The following is a 21,512-nucleotide window of genomic DNA, read 5'->3' as shown; positions in this document are numbered from 1 at the left end:
ATGGTCATGCCCTTAAATACCAATAGGTTATGAAGTAATTTAGAATGTACTCAGTCAAAATGAAGACAGAATTCCTGCTATAAACAAAGTGTCTGAAGTTATTGGCAAGTAGGCTGACTATAATATCAAAACAGAAGCTCCAAAAATTCTCCAAGGAAGCAGTGATTAGAAAATACTGACCAGCAGGTGACACCTTTGCTACTACTGACCCCAGGAGGTGATGGGGTGACTACAAAATGCCTGGGACTTTGGAACAAGGTGGCTGCACCTAAACAGTTTTGTATGCAGGAAAGGGGGCTATGTGGGATGGAAAACTGTCCCACCCAAAAACAGTTGTTCATTTTCCATCCGACTCTTCACACAGGAGGGAGAGGGTAAAGAAGAATGAGACTGCACCCTCACTGGGTGCCCTCAGTTAATTAAGTGTATTTTGAAATTAGATATTAGACACATCATTAAATGATACTTGGACAAGTTGTCAGTTTTTCTGATCACAAAGGCCAAGTCCAAGTACATTCACAAAAGGTATCTTTTCAATCAACACCCAGGTAAGTACTTGTGGCAGCAAGTTTTATCCATTCAGATTTATCAGTAATGAAAGGAAATCTGGCAGAGTTATCACTCCTTACAAGTCTTATCTGACACAGTAAACATAATGGATCTATGATGAATCCTTTCATCTTAAATGTCTGTGTCTCAAAACAAAGCTATTTTCAAGCCACACCTATCTGTTCTTACTGGAAAACTCTATTCTTACTGAAAACTTCCAGAAATTTTGTTAATTTCCAGCAACTGAAAACCAAGGAAAAACTCCTATTTTTCAATGAGGTGTTCTGAGATAACCTTGGGAGAAATAATGAAGAGTACAAGCTTTTTGTTCCCATTCAATTTTTCCCCAAAATTTCTTGGAATCAAGCAAACCTGTCATGTGGTTCTACAGCTGGCACTTCTCTGGCTCCATTTTGAAATGAAGCTCAGCTATTGCTGTGCTTTGATTATACTTCACGCTACAAATTTGCAGGCATCCCTACTGAAATTCCCGATCAAGCTGGAAAACCAGTTATTGCAGATTAATCCACAAGGATTAGATTAGCTACAGCCCAGACACAAAAGTAACACACACTCTTTTCCAAGGAGGACTATCCAGGCTTGTAATTTGGCTGTATATATTAGAAAAAGACACACCAGTAAAGGGCATCTAAAAGTATATCAAGACACAAACCAACAGCAGAATCAGCTGCACACAAAAATATAGCCGTTAAAAGATACAGCCATGAGAGGGTCTTTCTTCCCTTTTCTAGCAGTGTTTGTGCCCACATCCAGGTTTTGGTACCACACATGGAATCCCAGAATCATTTAAATTAGAAAAAATCTCTGAAATCACTGGGTCCAACCTGTAACTGAACACTGCCATGTCACCAGACCATGGCACTGAGTGCCATGTTCAGCCTTTCCTTTAACACCTCAGGGATGGTAACTCCCCCGCCTCCCTGGGCAGCCCATTCCAATGTCTAATCACATTTTCTGGGAAGAAATTCTTTCTGATATCCAACCTTAGCCTCCCCTGAAGCAACTTAAGACAATGTCCTCTCATCAGCTGGTTGCCTGGGAAAAGAGGCTGACCCCCACCTGGCTACACCCTCCTTCCAGCAGTTGTACAGAGTGATAAGGTCCCCTCAGAGCCTCCTCCTCTCAAAGGATGTGGTAAGTTCTAACAGCATGAGACATGCTCTTGGCTGCTACACCTGGCTTGAGGTCTAAAATTATTTGTAGTTTTTCTGGACTAATCCCAGTCTTTGAAGACTTTGAAAATTAGATTGTGCAAACTGTTATCCCACAAAATCAAACTAATAGGATAATGGCATGCAGGTGTGGTGCAGTTATATAGGTAATTAGACTGTTTAATAAATCAGATGTAGAGATTATGGATAATGATTACTTATGTATTATCTTCTCTTAGAAGTTTCAGGACCAGGAGCTGTATTATCTATCCAAACTGACAGACATCAACTGTGATTCACAGATCCGTAAGCAAGTTCAGGTTAGGAAAGCTGACTTTTATCCTTAGTGGCTTTCACTGAATAAACAAGAACCAGTTTAATAGAATCAACTCTGGGCTTCTTGAATCCAAACATCTTCTCCCAGATCCCAAAACATGTAGTAGTTCTTCAAGTAATGCCCCTTTGGTGCAGGACACCTCTTTTCTCAAAGGGCCCCAAATCCACTGCAACACATCAGTGACGTGCAGCCCAACACCCCCTGCATCTCCAGCAGTGTCTCCAGCCATGGTGGGGATGCCCTCCACAAGGCTGCAGTTGAAGGGTAGCACTTGAACAGAAATAACACTTGAAGGGAGCTAAGGAACCCACACAGTCACAGGACAAAATGGAAAATGTCCAAAAAGGACATGATGCACCTGACAGACAAACCAAGCAGTTTGCCTGAGTGCTACAAGTGTCACCTGATGGTCTATCCCCTGCTCCAGTGGGACTGCAGTGCTTCACTGCCATGTGATAAGCCAAAGGGCCACTACAATCTGACAGCAGTGCTTAACAAACATGTGTGAGGGACCAGACACACCCCAGGGGTGAGACAAGGGGGTCCATGGTCACAGAGGAAGCTGACTCCTATTCCCAGGAAACCAGCCACCCTGAGCATCTATAGCTCAAACAGCAGCAAACCCAGATCCTCAAGTGCAAGCTGTGCATGGGCTGTGTTCTCCAGGAGCTGGACAGAAGCAGCAGCAAGGTTCAAAGAAAAGCTCCCATACTGTGCTCAGTTTATTAGGGAGATTCAACATGCGCTTTTTTTTGAGGAACCTGCAAATACAATAGCAGGATTCCTGGGCAATTGCTTGATTGGGAACACCAGTGTAGGAAGATGTGGACACCAAGTTCTGAGGACAACATTGGTTGTCAGGTTAGAAAGCTCTGGATTTATAACTTAATCCATTTTAGAAATATGAACCTTGAGCATATTGGATAACAATCCATGACGTTGCCACTGGCACCTAGCAGAAATTGGAAATTTATTAGTATTTGAGTCTTCTCCTTTAGCAAATGCATTTAACAACCAAATTATATTCATATACATTAAATACCACAAATTTTGGAAAAGATCCCAAGTACTGTCAAGTTTTGGCTAGCAAATGACTCTCTGAAGAGGTGAAGAGCAGATAGCTCAAATAAAGGGCTGCTCAAACTTTTTTGGTGAGAAACAATCCCTGCTGGTCAGGCTCTGATGGATAGAGTATGTTCTGCTCCATCCTCATACCATTATTACTGGTTCTGAGATTTACAGAACTGCACAGTGGGAACAGAGATAAGCCACAACCCATGAGCATATATCTAGGAGTGTAAATATATACCCATGAGCATAAAAAAGCTATTTCTGAGCTATTCTAAGGCTCTTTTCTACTGTCATACCTGCCAGGGTTATTGTCCTTTATTTCTATGAGTTTCCCTTCTTTGGTAACTAAAAGGCATGAATATATAAATACAGGCATATCCTAGTATCTCTTTATCAGTCTGCAGAGTCCTCCAAGTTCTAATGTAAAAATAAATCCCAGAGACAGATATGCGAGTTCCCTCTTGTGACCAAGTGATGTTATAGCAACACCTGAAAGAACACAGAATGTGCTTAGAAAAACACATTAAGAGAGAAAGGAAAACATGCAAACTGCAGAGAATCCATCAGTTTTGCATTTTTTTTGTTCACCAGCCATTGCTCAAACAGTAAAAAGAAATAAAAAAACCCCACCATCTATGTATAGTACAGAAAAGAATGAAAAGGAGTATGTCTGTGAAGAAGGCTGACAGTAAAATGAATTAAAAAGCAAGATAAGGATGCTGAAGTGAAAATATTATTTTATCTATGCATGAATCCTAGGCCCCAAAGATAAAATCCAAATAAGGTGGAGGTAAATGGTTGATACCCCTTCTATAACCTTTATTGTTGTTAGAATTTCCCTTCCTGGCACAGGAACTGCAACAAACCCACTTCCTCCTCCTGTCAATTGGGTGAACAGATTTTCTCAAATCTGTGAAAAAAAAAAACCCCAGCACTTGGCAATGGCAGAAAAAGAAGATAAGGACATAAAGATTGCAATATAGGATTGAAGGGTAACTTGCACAGTTGTTGAATCCCTTCCTCTGATCTGAAGCATGGTCTTGTATGTCTGTACCATCCTTGGCCAAAATTTTCTTACCTGCTCTGAGGTCTTCCAAAGAGGGCTCTGGAGGCTTCATAAGCGGCTTTGCCAAGCTGTAACTCAGCTATAAAACTACAAAGCTTTTTCTGGTATTAAAGCTCAAAATGTTTGCTGCATCAGGTGCTGACTTATTAAGTATTTTATCAGCTATTTTTCTGATCAGATCTTCAGCTACCTGCTACGGACAGTCTTAGTTCTCTAAGGCCTGTGTTTGTTCAGTGTGAAGGGCACCTACCAATAAAGAGGGTAATCAGAACCAAAAGTATTAAAGATGGCATCTTAAAGACAATTTTTTGTGTGCTCAACTCAAAAACATTTATCAGAACCTCAGTGGATATGACCATTTCAGAGGATTTCATTACTCAGGCCAGACACTGTGATCTCTACACCAACACCAAAAAACAGAAGCTGAATTATCTGGCAGGTTATTTTTAACTCTGCTTAGACAATATTGAGTCAGAGGATCAAATAACCTGTGCTTTACAGATTAGTGGGCAGTTACTCATTGAAAGTGTCACAGCACTAATACATTAATAACCTCATAGGCACCAACAGCCCTGAGCAGCCCAGGCCTCACCCCCAGACTTGCCCCAGGGCCCCAGGTGCCCATTTAAGCTCAGCCCTGGCTCATCAATCCCTCCCTGAGCAAAGCAGGAGGCACTGCCACCCCTTAGCCTGGCCAGGAATCCTGACCTGGCTTGACCATGGACCTGCCACACCTGCAGGGACCTGCTCCATGATGTGGCTGAACCTGGCTGTCATCTGTGGACCTGCCTTGCTGAGCTGGGTGGTGACCCCTGCCCAGCTGGATGCCAGAACCTGGCTCTCAGCCAGCCCTCGTCTTACTGGAACCTTCTTCAAAAAGTTAATGATTGAAAAACTGGAGTTTTTGCTAGACAGAGATTATAAATATGTATATATATATATATATATTTAAAATAAAGAATAAAACACAGTGGCCCAATGGGGTTTGAACAGCATGCCTATAGTACACCACAAGAATACAGCAGTTTCTCCACACAGTTTATTTTCAGACAAATTATAAACTATTAATACACCTTTGTGCTGGCTCTTTCCACAGAAAGGACAAACAGCACCTCTATCAAGAATTTTCCTGTTTTGCTGTGCAGTTTGATGGGCACTGTTAACTGTACCTATTAACAATTTTGTCTAAAATGTCTGTCTAGCATATATATATATACATATATATATATATATATATATATATATATGAACCGTAATATAACACCTTATAGAATCACATAATTAAACAATGGGATTGGACTGGATTGCAACACACCTAGAGTTAACTCCCTTCAGTGAGTCATTCTTATTTCTGGAGAGACAATATTAAACTGTTATTGCATTTCTAAAAGTGCATCTCATGAAGATTTGCTCATATAAACCCATGTTTTACCTCATAATTATAAAGGAAGGCTTTTGCAAAGAGGCATATAGATAAGCCATTGTTTTCCTAATTGTATTTCAGGTTCAGTGTGTACACTAGAAACTTTCACAAAATAACTTGGGTGATTTCTATTCCCAAGACAGGCTGTTTCTTGCTGCCCACCTGTGCAGCAGCTGGTGTCTAGCAGAGCAGCTCATGAGCCTCCAGCAAACACAACATACTAACCCACTTTCTGGGCATGAGTCTCATTCACTGCACCGGTCTGCAGTGTTAGGTTTAAATTGATAAAACTGCTGAGTTTGATAACAAAGCTTAAGTCATTTGGGTTTTAAATTAAGAATGATATTTAAACTTTTAAAAGGAATGGGTACAACATAGGACTTATTTGGCTCAGTACACTGATACAAAGGCAACTGCTTTCAGAGCCAAGCTAAGACTGACCCTGAATACCCTTCAGCATGGAAATGATGGGGCTTGTGTGAATTCCAGCCAAAGATAGCACCATGGCCTCCTCTGCAATCTTCCAAGAGTTGAAGACAGCACTCAACCAAGAGTTGTGTCCTTTGGTTATGTGGATTTGTCAGAATCATGATCACAGTGAAAATGAAGCAGAGCTTGCATTAAAATGTGTAAGTTCTGCAATGAAGTTCAGCTATGCCAAAGTAAGGGTATTCTTCAAAAGTATTTTTTTCTTTTTGAGACCTCTCTGTATGAACTGGATTTGTACAGCACAATGTACTGTATGGCTTCCTGCCTGATTTTACAATAAACATCCTAATTTCCTTTTTTTTTTTCTGAACTCTCTCCTCTCACTTTTGCAGTCTGTCTGTTAAAAAATAGTTAAGAAATGGTCAATAATTTCTAGACTTTTCACACAGTCCTTGCAAAGCTTTCAAGTTCACGGCATACTGATTCTGAATTGACACATTATTCAGTCTTTGGTCTCAGGGAAATTTTGATTTCCAGAATCCTTTCTTACACTAATTAACTCGTGGCTTTATTCAAACCGTTTTTTTTTGATTACTACTTCAAAGCCTGGTGATAAAAAATTTGAATATCATTCTTGATCAAAGTGCAGAAAGAGTATGTATTATGAAACCTGTGTGAATTACTACGCGAAGCATTCCTGTAAACACTATAAACATGAGAGATGTATCTTTCTGTAAATCTGGTTTGAGGAGAGGCAACCACAGGAGGAAGGCTAAGCCTGACTGTGAGTGGCTTTGACGTGGGCAGCAGGGCTTAGGAGAGGAAAGCCTGTGTGCAGTGTACCTGTGTCAGGTACTGAGCTTCTATGATCCAGTGATGCAGCTTCCCTTCATCTTTGCATCTTGTGTATGACATGAAGGATTTGGAGATGCCAAGCTCCGTGTCAGGCCCCTGGGGTATGAGTAGAAGACAGAATCTCCTGGGTGGGCCCATGTTTGTGCCTATTTCCTTCCAGTACTGTCAAATCCATAGCTGATTTTTTTTTTTAATTTGAATACACCTGTAAGCATTTGAGCAGTAATGACTACAGCTATAGAATACATAGAATTCTTCTATACTATTTTATACTTGTCCATTTTAAGTTAGGTATAAAATGTGTTTCTGCTAGACCAGATCAAAACAGGAAACTCTTCTATACAGAAAGCCTCAGAGATTAACCTATATGAATCTGTCTAAGATGCATTTGAACCTGTTCCTGCACAGCAGCCCAAAGGTTACTGGCAATGCACCAGAGAAACCCATGACTGGTGGATTTAGATAGTAGCTGCAAATCTGCACTAATCTCTGTTTACAATCTATCCTCTACTACTGTCTACAGAGAGTAACTGGTAAGCTGAAGATGGCTTTCATAGCAGTATATACTGAAAAAATCAGTTTTAAATCATCTACTAGGGACAAAATACTTGAAAAATATACCTGGAACCTAATCTCCTTCTTCCTGTAAACTCTGAATAAAGCAGTCAAGAACCATACAGGTAAGAGTAATTTTGGAAGATTTTCCAAACTATATTGATTTTAAGAGTGCGGTGCATTTTGTCTCTCTGTTTGAGGAAACTGAATACGACTTGAGGAACTGAGGAATTTGAAGATGTCACAGTGACTGGATGACAAATATTCCTTTCAGGTTGTTTCATGAGCCTTTCAACATGCTAATTTTCTAGGCTTTTAGATGTGTGGGAATAAAATGTATTTTGAGGTCACACGAACAGTCAGTTAACTTTTGCCAGCTTTGGTTTTACGTAGGGCAGATATAATCTACGATGGAAATGCTGCACATGTTTAGCATTACCTCTTCATAAAAAAATTATTTGAAGGCTTATTATTGGTAAATAATTGCTATATGCAAGAGCCAGGAAATCCGTGGCTGCAAGTGTTTTGCAGTTGATAATAAAAGCTCCATTGTTCAGATACAGTAAGATATAACGACAAGAATAAAGCAGCACTGATTAGTGATGCACTGTTATGCAGTGTGTCTGCATAGATTAAATCTGCAAGGTTTTTTTTAAATTATGCTTTAGGTAACAAATTAAAAGGCATACTTTGGCCATCTGCAGTTTGGGCATGATGCAGTGCTCAGCCCTCTCTCAGTGGGGTGCTTTGGAGAGGCCCCAGAGAGGATACACACAGCAAGCAGGGAAAGCCTTGCTGTTCAGGATAGGGCCCTTTTTGGCCAAAAGATTGCTAGGAAATCAGTAATATCTGCTCGTACACCATCCTTCTTTGAGTCTCTGATTCTATGCCAAGCTCCCACGGGAAGGGCAGGGGATGGCTCTGCCTGGAGGGAGCAGCCCCTGGAAGAGGCTCATGGGGCAGTTTCCAAGGCCAGGGCTGCCCAGCTCAAGGATGATGAGGGCTTGCAGGCACTTCATGTCAGGAAATGATGGAAAATACACGTGGCAGGAAATGAGTGTGAGCCAGTGTGTGCCCAGGTGGCCAAGAAGGACAATGGGACCTGGTCTGTATAAGCAACAGTGTGGCCATTAGCACCAGAGAAGGGACTGATCCCTGTACTGGGCACTGATGGGCCACACCTCCAGGGCTCTGTCCAGTTCTGGTGCCCTCCCTGCACAAACACTGCAGGGCTGGAGCGGGCCCAGGGAACAGCAATGGAGCTGGGGCAGGGTCTGGAGCACAAATCTGGGCAGGAGCAGCTGAGGCAGCTGTGGGGCTCAGCCTGGGGATAAGGGGACTCCAAGGGCACCTTCTTGCCCTCTACAAGGCCCTGACAGAAGGGTGCAGTGCCTGATGGGTGGGAATCAGTGACCAGGCAACAAGCAACAGGACAAGAGGAAGGACAATGGTCTGAAGCTGTACCAGCGGAGGTTTAGGGCATTAGGAAGAATTTCTTCCCAGAAAATGTCATTAGACATTAGAACAGGCTGCCCAGTGGAGTCACCATTCCTGGAGGTGTTAAAGGAAAAGCTAGACATGACACTCAGTGCTGTACCGAAAATCACACTAGGAAAAGCCAGCCTCCAGGAAGGAGAGAGAAGAGCCCTGAAACTTTATTCCAATAAAGGGAGAGGGGCCACTGGGGCACAGGCCTGCAGGGTCGTCTTTCTCTTGAGCTTTTGAAGGGTGCAGCCTCCTTTTATCCTAAACTCCTGAATGCAAGTTGCCTTCTTCTTTTCCCCATCAGCTGAGGCACTAGGAAGGTACAGCCTTCCCCAACTGCCTACCACATATCCTCCCTTGAAGCTGTAATTTTATCCCAGAGTTCAGAAACTCGGGCTTGTGAGCACCCATTTGCCTGTTTCAGGAGTCAAACCCTCCGGGTTCTGTAACACAAATGTGGCTTGAAGTGGGTAGAAACATTAAGACTTATTTCAAAGATGTTGACACCCATACCCTCACCCATGGGACTGCTTGGAAAAACATGAGCACACATCCTTCCTATCACTGCCACAGTGTGTTCGACAAGTTGGTGTTCGGTCACAGGTTGGACACGATGATCACAGAGACCTTTTCCAACCTAAATGACTCTGAGATGGAGGCCTAGTGAGGGGGAACCAACCGCCTTCTGCTCTGAGGGCCTGGAGCAGACCCCAGCCCTGCGGGGCTGTCGGCGGTCACTGCTGGTCCCGAGCCCACACCTCGCCCCCCCATTTTACCGCGGGCCGAGGGCGGCGGGCGCGAAATGGCGCCGCCGTCACATGCCCGCCGCCCGCGGCCTCGCCCGGCGCCTGCGCTGGGGCGGCGGGGCCGCGGCTCCGCCCTCGGCGTGTCCCGGGCGCTGCGGGCTGAGCGCGGTGCTGGCCCTGCCCTGCCCCTGCTCGGCGCCCCGGCCCGGCCTCACGCTGCGAGGGAGCCGCGCACCGGCGGCGGTGAGCGGCGGGGTGGCCGCGGGGATCGGCCTTTGCGCGGCGGCCGGGGGCGGGGGGGGGGGGGGGGGACGACGACAGGCCGCGGGGGCACCCCGGGTTGCGGAGACTGACGGACGGACGGACGGACAGACAGGCAGGCGCACTCCGCCCCTGGAGACTTAAATTCTCCCTGAGCGCCCAACCTCGTGAGGGGCTCGGTGTGCGGTGCCCTGGGTTTGTGCCATCTCGGGAGCTCTCACCGGGCTGCGGGAGCGCGGTGCCTGGGAACTGATTTTCCCTTGTAAACAGCTTCAGTGCCTGTTAAAGTCGGGTGGGAAGGTTTCAAGAAAACCTATGGAAGTAACGATTGTTTTTCAATCTTGCTGTGGGCGTGTAGGTGAACCCTCAAGAGAGGGTTTTCTAAAGAGCTGTGCAGCTTCGGATGTGTCGTTGAGTAAAACGAGGGGTCCTGGGTGTTGGGCACAGGGCGGTGGCTTCCTTCCAAAAATAATGCATTAGTAGAAGTCCAATATCGAAATTTCACCACCAAAATAGTACTAAATGTGGCAATGCATTTATGTTTTTTCAGTTAAGATTAATGCAAGCATTAAGATGTTCAGCTGAATATGGTTATTTTTAGAACTCTGAGGGTTGTCATAAACGTACTAAAAATGTGGCAAATCCCTTGAGTCAGAGGCTCAGTTTTGAGAAAAATAAGGACTGATTAAAAAAACTAAATAATCCTCTTCAGAAGCAAAAATGCCATCCATTAAAAGTCTGATATGCCCTAGATGAAGAAAAAGCTTAATCTCTTAGTTCATCATCCTGAAGGACTAGATCATCTGAGAATTTGGCTTAAAACTTATTTTTTACCTATGTTTTGCACCATACACAGTGGTTGAATTTGTGGTGGCAGCAGTTTTCCCGGGCTGCCTGCCCTGTGCAGCTCTTACTCCCCAGACAGACTCTGAATTCCGAGTTCCTTGACGTGGAGAGGGGGTGGCCTCGGGTGCTGTCACTGAACTGCAATTTCTTTAAAGACACTGTGATTAATGGGACCGGTATTTCAGCCGTGTAAGGCAGGTCTGTAAACATTAATTTCCAGGTGTTAGAAAGTTAAAGCTTAATTATAAAGATGCCAGCTTTATCCCAGAATGGTTCCAAGCTTGGTTATCTGGAAGGGTTTTTATTTTTTCAGGAACTCAGTTTTTGCTGCATTTATGTTTGGTTGCTACTGTTTCTACTAGAATTTTATGGTGTTTTATTAATTCCTGTTGAGTCCCGGTGTTAAGAACTGGAAGGAAAATATAGAAATCAGAGGAAGCAGTTACTTCTTTGTGACTTGAATCTGTGATAAGTTTGTTTACAGTAATGAAGCCTTTTTCTGAACTTATGTTGTAGCCTGAGTCGTAGTGAACAGCTACTGAAGGCTTGTTTAACAGAGCCATTGCTGACCACTTTTCAAATCCCCCACCAAGCCCCCATGCCACGGGAGAGGTTTTAATGCCCTAGTTTAGCTGAAGTTATCCAGCTGTTGGCAGGATAAGTTGCAGAAACAGTTAATTAACTTGATTTTTTCTGAATCCCGATGGCTTTAGTGCATTTGAGGTAGTTTGAGTAGGATAATGTGCAGCTGTCAAAATACTGGATCACAGGTAGAGCTGTATGGGGGACGTACAGCAATTTTTGATACTTTGCTTATACAAATGAGGATATTAATAGATTTGGTGCACTTCAGCAGTTATCAGAGTGTTTCATTTCAGTGACTCTGTTGCTGCTGTTTATCTTTGATAATCATTTGGATAACTATCTTAGATAACAATTCACTGTTGTTTGCATAACAAGCTTGTATTTGATTCCATCTCTGATAACTGTAATATTATATACATTTCTGCTTACATAAGCTAACATTTTTATTGCTTTGGATGGTTCTTTTGGCCTTAAGACACTCAGATGTACATTGGATGTACACCTGATTATGTTTTTATTGCTAACAGGCACTTCCAGTAACTTTTTTTTTTTAATGCATTGTCTGAAATTCTGCAAGTTCTTATCTGCAGTGTAAAAGTATGAACTTCCTTCTCTCCTGAAGGGTCTTGGGACAGGTCTGTTCAAGAGAAGCGCTCTTCCTCAGGGGTACTCTAGGTTATTTGGCTGTTACAGGTCCCATCTGTGAAATTCAGAAGCCTGCTGAGCATTGTAGATAGTCTTTATTGACTACCTATATTTGATACAATTATTAATATAAAAGGATATTACTGTCCTTTCCTTGATTTTCAGATGTCAGTTTACTGTTAGTAATTACTTTTGGCTGTGGCCATATGAGGGGTGTTGGGAAGAATACTGAAATCTGACTTCAGAACAGGTGGAAGGGTACTCATCCCCCACCCCCGTGATGATGGGGTATGTAAAAGTAATGTAAAGCTTACCACCACAAAGATTTCAGGGTTTTGTTGTGTTTTTATAAAATAATTTTTTTCATGATGTTCATGGGGTAAAAGCTTTGGATGATTACATGTGATGAAAGACTGAAACATAAACGTACCTGTAATGTCATGTTAGAAGGAAATATTGTGGAGGGAGGCGAGAGACTTCTGATCTGAACCCCTTGATGCAGTACCTTGTGATGCACCTTGCCAGGTGGCCCGGGCTGTCACCTGGGTGCCGGGAGCTCATAAACAGGGAGGTGGCTGCGGGCTGGGTGCTCTGTTGTTTTCGGGAGCCGCTCCTGCCGTGTGACTGCAGCCAGACCTGGGAAGGTGCTGGCGAGGGCTGTTCACGTTTGTGGGGGGGAGCTGAGCCATGTGGCCTCTGGGTGTTCATCACAGGCCATTAGGCAGCCTTGCCACAGAAGGGAAGAAGGCAGGAAAAAACATTTGGGTGGGTTTTTTCTCTGTTTTTCATGACTCTTAGTTTACTTTAGTAGCTACAGTGTTGTTTACCAAGATTCAGTAGTAGTGGTAATGATAATGCAAATACTGAATAACTTGCTGTTTACATTGTACTGTTGACCAGTAAATGCAAATGCAGTTGCAACATTTGTTTCCCATCACTTTTGTACTTAATCTGACCTCATGTTTCTTTCACTGATAGTACTTGCATTATTGGATAAGCTACCTTGTGTTAAGATGATCCCCCTCAAGCTCCTTTACCAAAAGCAAGAAAATTTATAAATTTATGTCAGTGTATTTCCCCATCATTTTTGCATTGGATGTAATATGAATTTTTTTTTTTTTTTCCAAAACTAACACAGGTTTTTGTGGCATTTTATCTGGACAGGAGGGGAAAGCAGACAGATGCATGTGAGTGCCCCATGGCTGCAGCTGCCTCAGTTCACTCATTTATTGCCTACTGCAACTTGGAAGAATTCTTTAGGTAAGAAAGTTGCTTCAAAATATGTGGTTTATAAACTTAATACACTTCTCTTTTGAATCTTTAAATTGCATCTCAGTGTTTTGTGCTCTCAGTTATAATGTTATTTAAGCATGCTGTTTATATGTGGCATTATAAACCTTTTATTTGTTAGACACTGACAGTACTTATGAAAATGAATTCTGTGTGCTGTACAGACTCTGCTTACTTCACAGGAGAGGGAACGTGATACTTGCAGACTGTGCAGTACAAGGCCACCATAAATGACAGATTTCTTCAGGTGCCACCCACAAACAGAGTTACTAATGAGTATCAGCTTTCTCTTTATAGACAAGCGTGACTACTCAGCTCTAAATTTTCTGGTGTGTGAGCTGAGCAGCAGCATTACTTGCACAGATTGCAGTACTTGAGTTTGATTTTGTGTGGAAGATGGGGGCTACTTCTCATGTATTCGTAAATAGTGTATACTATACCTTTGTTAAGCTTAGCATTTATAAAGCTGGTATTAACTGGGTAGTTTTTGTAAAGATGATGATATGATCTGGGGGAATCTAAAGTCTTGTCCAATTTTTAAAGAAAAATCGAGAAGTTCAGCATTGGAAGATTTCTGTAGATGTTTTTAACTGGTTGAACACAATACCTGTTAAACATCTTCTGTTTCTACAATCTGTCATGATTTAGTGAGGTGAGTGTTGCTGTTCTTGTAGCTTTCCATTAAAGTATCTTCAGATAATGTAAAATTGGTAACGGGATATGGGGGATTTGGGTCTATTTTCTAACAGTGCACCAAGATACTCTGTCATACTTAGATACAGGTTTGTTCTTTCATTAGTATGTGGGAGGGTATTTGTACATTATTGATATATTTTTTTCCAGATACAGTTTAATTAGCCAAAATTTTTTGTTTATTGTCAAGATTATCATGGTGCAGTAAGCATACTTTCGGAGTAAAAGTGAGTAAAGTTTAATATCAAGAGTCTTTAAATGTCAAAGTATCAGAGGTCCTGTCTTTAAGCATAACTTTTGGTTCACATCATTTTGGTATAGACTGAAAAAATATAGCCTATTTATAGGCTGAATAAAATTAAACATTTTTTGTCAAGGTTTGTAGTTTTCTTTGGGTAATTTATGAGAATTCAGAGGTGTATCTGTGTTGCAACAGAGTGCTTATTTGACTAAAACTGCAGATAATGAAAAGCTATTTTTTTGCCAACAGTTACCCTTCCCCTTAGTTAAATGATATTTTTCAGATAATGTTTGGTAAAACTAATGTGCTTGTTACATTTTGTTGCTCTGCTTCCACATCTGCCGTCAGAGCAGTGGGTTCTGTTTGTCCCAGTCTCTGTTCCAGAATTGATGTCAGTCTTCTCTATGGCTTTCCCAGACACTGCAGAACAATTTTTCTTTGGTTGGTGGCTTCACAGGTCGGTTCATCTTCTGGGACCCGTCCCTGCCTTCTGGTTAAGGAATCCATGCGCACATACAGGATGACTCAACAGTGGGATGGATGTTCAGATACCAGAAAGGTGCTGGTAACTTGACAGGAACCTCCACATTCTTTGGAGGTAGGGTTGTGTGTGTGTGTGTGTGTGTGTGTGTGTGTCTGTCTGTCTGTCTGTCTGTCTGTCTGTGTGTAAACCTCTCATTTGAATGCTGCTTGGGTTACATCACATGGGACTGTCATTTAGCCAACTTCAGTTGTGTTTTCAAATACATGCTGTTCATAAGGATTCAGAATGAAATAAAGATTCTTATTTTTGCAGTAAATATTGGGGCTTCATGTTTGTTAAAAATGTTACAATGCATAACCAATGGAACCTTTTCCTGGTTTTGCATCCCACGCTGAATAATAGGAATTCATTTTGCTAGATATAAAGGACTGTAGTACAGAATTCTAAACATAGAAATTCTGGAGACAGCAGTTTCTAAAGGCTGTAGCAACAAGAACAAGTTCTGGCCAAATTCCAGCAGGCAGAGCATAGTTGCTGTGTATACCAGCAATACCATGCTGCATCTCTTCCTACATCTGGAGTGCTGCGTCGGGTCTGTAGCTTGACCTGTGGTTTAAGGAAATGCCCTTTCTGGTTGTTCTCATATGTCAGAGCTTCCTTGTGGGAGCCAAATCAGCACCCATGAAGTTCAAGTTTGAAGAAAGTTAGGAGAAATTTCCATTTTTGTCAGAAGTCTATCTTTAACCAAGATGTTGCAGATCTACATGAGAATAGCAATAGCAAGGAGAAGCTTCTCAAACAATAGCATGTGTTCAATTTCATTTTTTTGTTCTGGACTTTTGTTGTAGTAAACAGCCAAGTCTGTAATTCCTCTCAAGTAGGGAGGAAGAAAAACAACAGGTGTATTTGACTCAAAAGGTATTTAGCCTTTGCTAAATTTAGCAATCAACTGTAAAGAGAGAGTTTTGTAATGGTTAATTACTACATCCACACTTAATGGTTTGGAATGCCCATTTGTTGAATGACTTAAAGTAGTCTAAAGTCATAAAACATGGTTGTGTAGATGATAACTTGATGGTCTAGTAGCAGAATGTTTATTCACGCTGAGCCTGCATCTTCATTACATCAGTAACACTGTTAGTGTAAGCCATGTATCTACTCAGGGAAGAAAAACTATTATTTAATATGATTTAAAGAGTGTTGCTGGGTTATCTGTCTGCATATGCTGATTCCAGTCACTAATGGAAATTTAAATAGACTGGGTGAATATGTATAGCAACTGCTAAAATAAATTCCTTGGTGATTAAGATGATTTGTCAGGAAGTCAAGCAGTAGTGAAGCTGGTCGTATGAACAGCCCTTACTAAATTGGCTGCATTTTTTTTTTCCAGTTTTTCAAAGAATGCACATGCTTTTTTTTTCATAAAAATGGAATTTATCAGACACTCATGAGCCAGACAGATCAAGTTTTATGGGTTAGGGAAAATGCCAGATAAATTTTTGATAGGGTAGTATGTATTTTGGCAGCCATTTTTGCAATACACAGATTTGTGGGGGTTTTTTTTCCCTTCCTTCCCCCTCCCCCCATAATAAAGATACTATGGAAAATTTTCAGTCCAGAAAAAGCAAGTTGTGGGGGTTGTCATGGAAGTTTGTTCAGTAAAAATAGATAATACGCTCTGTTCTTCCTTGAAAAATGTATGGTTTGAGAATACTCATTTCACACAGGTTGGGAAGAGAGAAGGTCTGGATGACCTAAGTGGGACATTTGAGAAAGGGCTTCAGCCTCTACTAAAATGAAGTGGCAAAACCAGTTGTTGAAAATTGGCTGAACAACAGAGTTCAGTCTAGAATGGACTTGGTTAGGTTGCACTGCTTCAGCCTATGAAAGCAGAGCTTTTTTATTATGCTGCTCTTCTGAGCTCTGGCTCATGGGGCAGATGTCCCTTGCTGAAGCAGATCTGTGCAGTTTGCTGATTTCCAAGGTCACTGTCCTTTTCCTGCTGAAAAACAGCATGTGAACCTCAGTTACTTTGCCCTGCTTTGATAAGTGGCCTCTGAAGTTTTTTACTGTTAGTTATGCAGACACTTTTGTCTGCTTGGGAAAAAAGCAAACTGAGGAAGGTGGGTAAAACTTTTCAGTCTGACTCTTCTGAACATGTCTGTTCTAGGTTTATCTGTGTTTTTAAAAGGAGTTTATGGATTATGTTTTCTAGTTGATAAACCTTTTTTAGAGATCATGAGTAAATTCCATAGTTTGCCAACTGAGTTGAAATTTAAACAATCCATTTTCTACTTGTGAATTAAATTGCTTTTAAATACTTCTCGATCCCTACAAAACACTATGTACTTTATGAAATACTGCTACATGAAACTACACTTGGTAAATTAACAAGTCCAGGTTCTCCAGATTCCATCCAAGTTGTACAAAATAAAAGGTACTGAAGGAGAAGGTCCTTGCCAACATCTGTGCCCTGGATATTGACATTTGGATGTGCTTGTTTTCAAAATAATGTGCTGTATTTAAATGTTATTAACTTGTTATTGCTTACTGTGTTTCCACTGGTCTTTCTCCCTTCCTCCCATAATCTCCTGTGTTTTTCTAGAGACCTGTTGTACGTGAGACCTTTCAGAAACCTGTGTAGTTTGAATACCTTGAATTGTTACATTCTGAAACTTCCACCATGAAGAGAGCTGGGCAGAAGGTGGTGGCTGGAACTGAAGCTCCTGGAACATCACAGACAAGCAAAAAACAGAAAACTAGTTTATATGGCTCAGGGTTTGGGGAATCTGATCCCTGCACCTCAATGGACTGGGGCAGCCTTCCACACCACGTGATCCTGCGTGTTTTTCAGTTCCTGACTTTAGTGGATAGAGCCAGGGCATCTTCTGTTTGTCGAAGGTGGAATGAAGTTTTTCACATCCCAGATCTCTGGAGGAGGTTTGAATTTGAACTTAGCCAGCCAGCCACTTCTTATTTAAAGTCCACACATCCAGATCTCATTCAGCAGATTATCAAGAGGCACGCTGACCATCTGCAGTACGTCAGCTTCAAGGTAAGCTGTGGCTGAGCTTGGGTCAGTGGCACGTCACTGAGCACGAGGGATGCAGCTGTTCTGTGTCAGCTGCCTTAGGGCTTGTACCTGGGAAGTCTTATGTTTAAAAATGCAACTACCGCAAGATTTTATTTCCACATGTTCAGACAGTTTCATTCAGTTTTGTACACTCTAACCCCTGCAGGGTTAAGAAACAGAGGTGGAAGGTGAGGCAAAATAAGAGATTTGTTCACAGTTACTCTCCAGGCTTACAAATTTTGAATAATTTCATAATTTAAGATGCAAAGAAGTTGTCCATATAGATAAAATGGATACGTTTGCTGGAGCAAGGACTTTGTCAAGTCTTTTTTGGGCTCTAAAAATTGGCATTTTAAAAAAGTGCCTACATATCACTGTGTATTGTAGCACCAGCACTGTAACAGTATTGTGGTAACGTGAGGTTATTTGAAGACAAGACTTAGATTTAAGGTATGTGTTCATACTAGAATTACCCAGCAGTCACACTCAAGAAAATTTTCTAATAGTAACTTCCCTGAACTCTTTCAGGTCTTGAAATTTTCAGTCAGTGTTGCACTTTGTGCCCGTGATGATTGCAGTGGGGAGCTGAGTAGATGTGGAACCTGCAGTCAGGGATATCCATGGTGCTGTTTTCTAAATAACACTGCAGAATGACTTCACTATTTTAAAATTGCTTTTATAGGTTGATAGTAGTACTGAGTCAGCAGAAGCAGCCTGTGACATCCTTTCTCAGTTGGTGAACTGTTCTATCAAGACACTAGGTTTGATCTCTACAGCAAAACCAAGCTTCATGAATGTCTCTAAGGTAAAGTTCTACAAACTGTAACTAGCATATTTTAATTCACTCTTAAACCACTTTAGCTTTCTTAATGTTCTGTTCTTAAGTTGATGGCAATTTTATGAAACAGTCTCTAGTTACTTTGCAATAACAAAAGAATTACTTTGTGGAAATTGAAGGCCATTTCTTTTTTTTTCTTCAGAAAAACTCCAGATACTTCAGGCTCATCATTGTATTCAGTTATCCCTGTAGTTATCAATGTATTATACTGAAATGATAAATCAGAGTAGATAAATAATGAGTGTAAGGTTAATTTTGTCATATGCAGCAGCATGCTTTTGAATAAAGATCCCATCTGTTTATCTTGAAATAATTCTTTGTTACATGAAAAAGGGGATCCATGGGAAGTGTTTATTTTTGTACTTTCTGTGTAGAATGTGAGGTCAAAGCACTGAAGTTTTGCTCATCTTTTCATAGGAATTTTTTCCCTCTTTCAATTTCTCTGAATAGGCTCATTTTGCATCAGCACTGACAGTAGTTTTTGTGAACTCCAAGTCGTTATCATCAATCAAGATAGATGACACACCCCTTGATGATCCTTCCTTGAAGGTTCTTGTTGCTAACAACAGTGATACTCTAAAACTACTAAAAATGAGCAGCTGTCCTCATGTTTCACCTGCTGGTGAGTACTGAACGTATGTGAAAAATGTATCGTAATTGACTTAGTCTTGAGTTTGGACAATTGGAAGGTGAAGAAGAAGGTGGTTGTTAGTGAATGAGTTGGGTTGATGAAGGTGGGGTTTCTACTCGCTTGACTTCATCCTCTGGAATCCTGGGGATATTTTTTCATTTTCTCCAGCTGCTTTGCTACCTCTGATGATAGGCCTTGAGGCCTTCAAAATTAGTGCAAGCCTTTCACACATACTCAAAGGATGTGCTGTTCATTGCTTTACTGTGTGAGGGTAATCAAATGGCTCCTTAATGTGTGTGCAGATTTGTAAACTTAACTAACTGGTGTTCTGTGGGAACACCACAGAATCCCTGATCCATGAATCAGCCACTGCTTGGTGGAATAAAGGAGATTATAACAGTTGTCAGTAATTGTTTTGCAAGGTGCTGAGAGTGTGTACAAATTTCAGAAACCTGTGGTGTTAGACCGTGTTTCCAGCTTCCAGAGTGCCCTCATGTGTCCAGATCTGTGAGTGGTGACTTCCTCACTGGTTGGTGAAGGACTCACTCCCTTCAAAATACAGCCTTGCTGAAAGTTCAGAGGGCTTCAGGGTCCCTTCTCACTTTCTTTTCTCCTGAAACCTTAGTGCTGGGAAAAAGGAGTCTGGGTCTGGTCTATTCCTATATTCTTTTCTGGAGTCCACAAAAGATGACTTAATATGAACTGTTCTTCATATTCCAGCAGATTGGAAGGAGTTAACATTATTTAGGTCTTAATTCACAGAAGGTTGTAGCTGTTAAACTGGGTGGTGGTGATTTAAATAGTCAAAAGATGAAGGAATGAGTATTGGGGAAGTGAATGGCAGCAACTTGAGCTTAATCTGTCTTGATTTCAGTCGCTTCTTCAAAGCTGAGGAAATTCTGCATAGGAAGGGGCAAAGAGGAGATATGCAGATCCAAGATGAATGTGGCTTGTGTTTTTACTGTGAAGTGTTAATGGCCAAAACTCTGTAAAAGGTTGTGGATACCTGGAACTTGGGTATTTCATGGGGTTTGGATATAAGCATGAAAACTCAAGCCAACTTTACAGAGAACAATTGTGCTTATACTCACTTTTCATTTCAGAGAGTAATTTTTTTTTGTTCCTCAGGCATTCTTTGTGTGGCTGATCAGTGCCATGGACTTAAGGAGCTGGCTTTGAACTATTACATATTAAGTGATGAACTGCTGCTGGCTCTTTCCAGTGAAAAACACGTTGATCTCGAGCACCTTCGCATTGACGTCGTGAGTGAAAATCCCGGACAAGTTCAATTTCACACCATTAAAAAGCAGAGCTGGGATGCTCTTGTTAAACACTCCCCCAAAGTCAACATTGTCATGTATTTCTTCTTGTATGAAGATGAATTTGATGCTTTCTTCAGAGAGGAAACACCTGTCACACACCTGTACTTCGGTCGTGCAGTCAGCAAGGCCATGCTGGGCCGCATTGGCATGAACTGCCCCAGGCTGATCGAGCTGGTCGTGTGCGCCAATGGACTTCAGCCATTGGATGATGAACTGATCCAGATCGCTGAGCGCTGTAAGAACCTGACGGCCATGGGGCTGGGCGAGTGTGAAGTCACCTGCAGAGGTTTTATTGAATTTGTGAAGATGTGTGGGGGCAGGCTTACTCAGCTTTCCATAATGGAGGAGGTGCTGATTCCAGATAGTGATTACAGCCTAGATCGGCTTCATCTGGAAGTCTCCAAACACCTTGGAAGGATGTGGTTTCCTGATATGATGCCAACGTGGTAAATTCTCTGTGTGGATAAAATGGTGGGATCGGGGTGCTGCTTTCTATGCAAATAAAAAATTTAAAAATCAAATGTGAAAATTTTCTTCCAGATTCGAGTTTTTCTTCCTTGAGAAAACCTCTATTAGACTAATAGCAAAGCACTCTAAAATATTAATTATATATTGGAATAGAAAATAGATTTAAGTGTACTTAATGGTTCTGAAAGTATGTCTGTGGTTTACAGGTGCTTCAAACTTCAGTGAATATGGGCTTCTCTGACCTTCAGTTTAAACATTCCATTTACTTTTAGGTGGGTTTGGGTTTTTGGGGGTTTTTTTATGTCTTTGTTTACTCTTTCTGATCTAGTCAGAAGAGAAGCTATTTTCCTTCAGGAAATCTGTCTGTGGAAAGCTGGATTGAACTTTGAGAATAGTATTATTTGTCATGATGTTTTCTATAGCTATTTTTTTAAATAATTCATGTGT

The 21,512-nt window shown here is 41.6% G+C and overlaps 1 protein-coding gene across 2 annotated transcripts; it reads left to right on the top strand.

Annotated features, from left to right (window-relative positions):
- The first annotated feature begins 9,804 nt into the window (after nt 1-9,804).
- On the top strand, nt 9,805-21,126 carry LOC132334162 (F-box/LRR-repeat protein 21-like). 2 transcript variants are annotated; one of them, XM_059860000.1, is made up of 7 exons: nt 9,805-9,931; nt 13,164-13,285; nt 14,707-14,847; nt 17,339-17,788; nt 18,489-18,611; nt 19,095-19,266; nt 20,404-21,126. In XM_059860000.1, exons 4-7 carry the CDS (start codon nt 17,417-17,419, stop codon nt 21,045-21,047), a joined length of 1,311 nt encoding a protein of 436 aa, XP_059715983.1. In that variant the 5' UTR covers nt 9,805-9,931; nt 13,164-13,285; nt 14,707-14,847; nt 17,339-17,416; the 3' UTR covers nt 21,048-21,126. The 2 variants fall into 2 exon arrangements, with proteins under 2 accessions (XP_059715983.1, XP_059715984.1); XM_059860001.1 differs by having other exon boundaries at nt 9,812-9,931; nt 13,190-13,285.
- Nucleotides 21,127-21,512: the final 386 nt, after the last annotated feature.

This window comes from Haemorhous mexicanus, chromosome 15 (assembly GCF_027477595.1).
Source record: "Haemorhous mexicanus isolate bHaeMex1 chromosome 15, bHaeMex1.pri, whole genome shotgun sequence".
NCBI lineage: Eukaryota > Metazoa > Chordata > Aves > Passeriformes > Fringillidae > Haemorhous > Haemorhous mexicanus.
The sequence above is the reverse complement of the archived record's forward strand: the minus strand, read 5'-3'. Positions and strand labels throughout refer to the sequence as shown.

Bases quoted from the DNA above. Each gene is read 5' to 3' on its own strand.
- LOC132334162 (XM_059860000.1), top strand. From the start codon at position 17,417: ATGAAGAGAGCTGGGCAGAAGGTGGTGGCTGGAACTGAAGCTCCTGGA. The intron at 18,612-19,094 runs GTAAAGTTCTAC...TTCTCTGAATAG, and splicing joins GCTTCATGAATGTCTCTAAG to GCTCATTTTGCATCAGCACT. The intron at 19,267-20,403 runs GTGAGTACTGAA...TTTGTTCCTCAG, and splicing joins TCCTCATGTTTCACCTGCTG to GCATTCTTTGTGTGGCTGAT.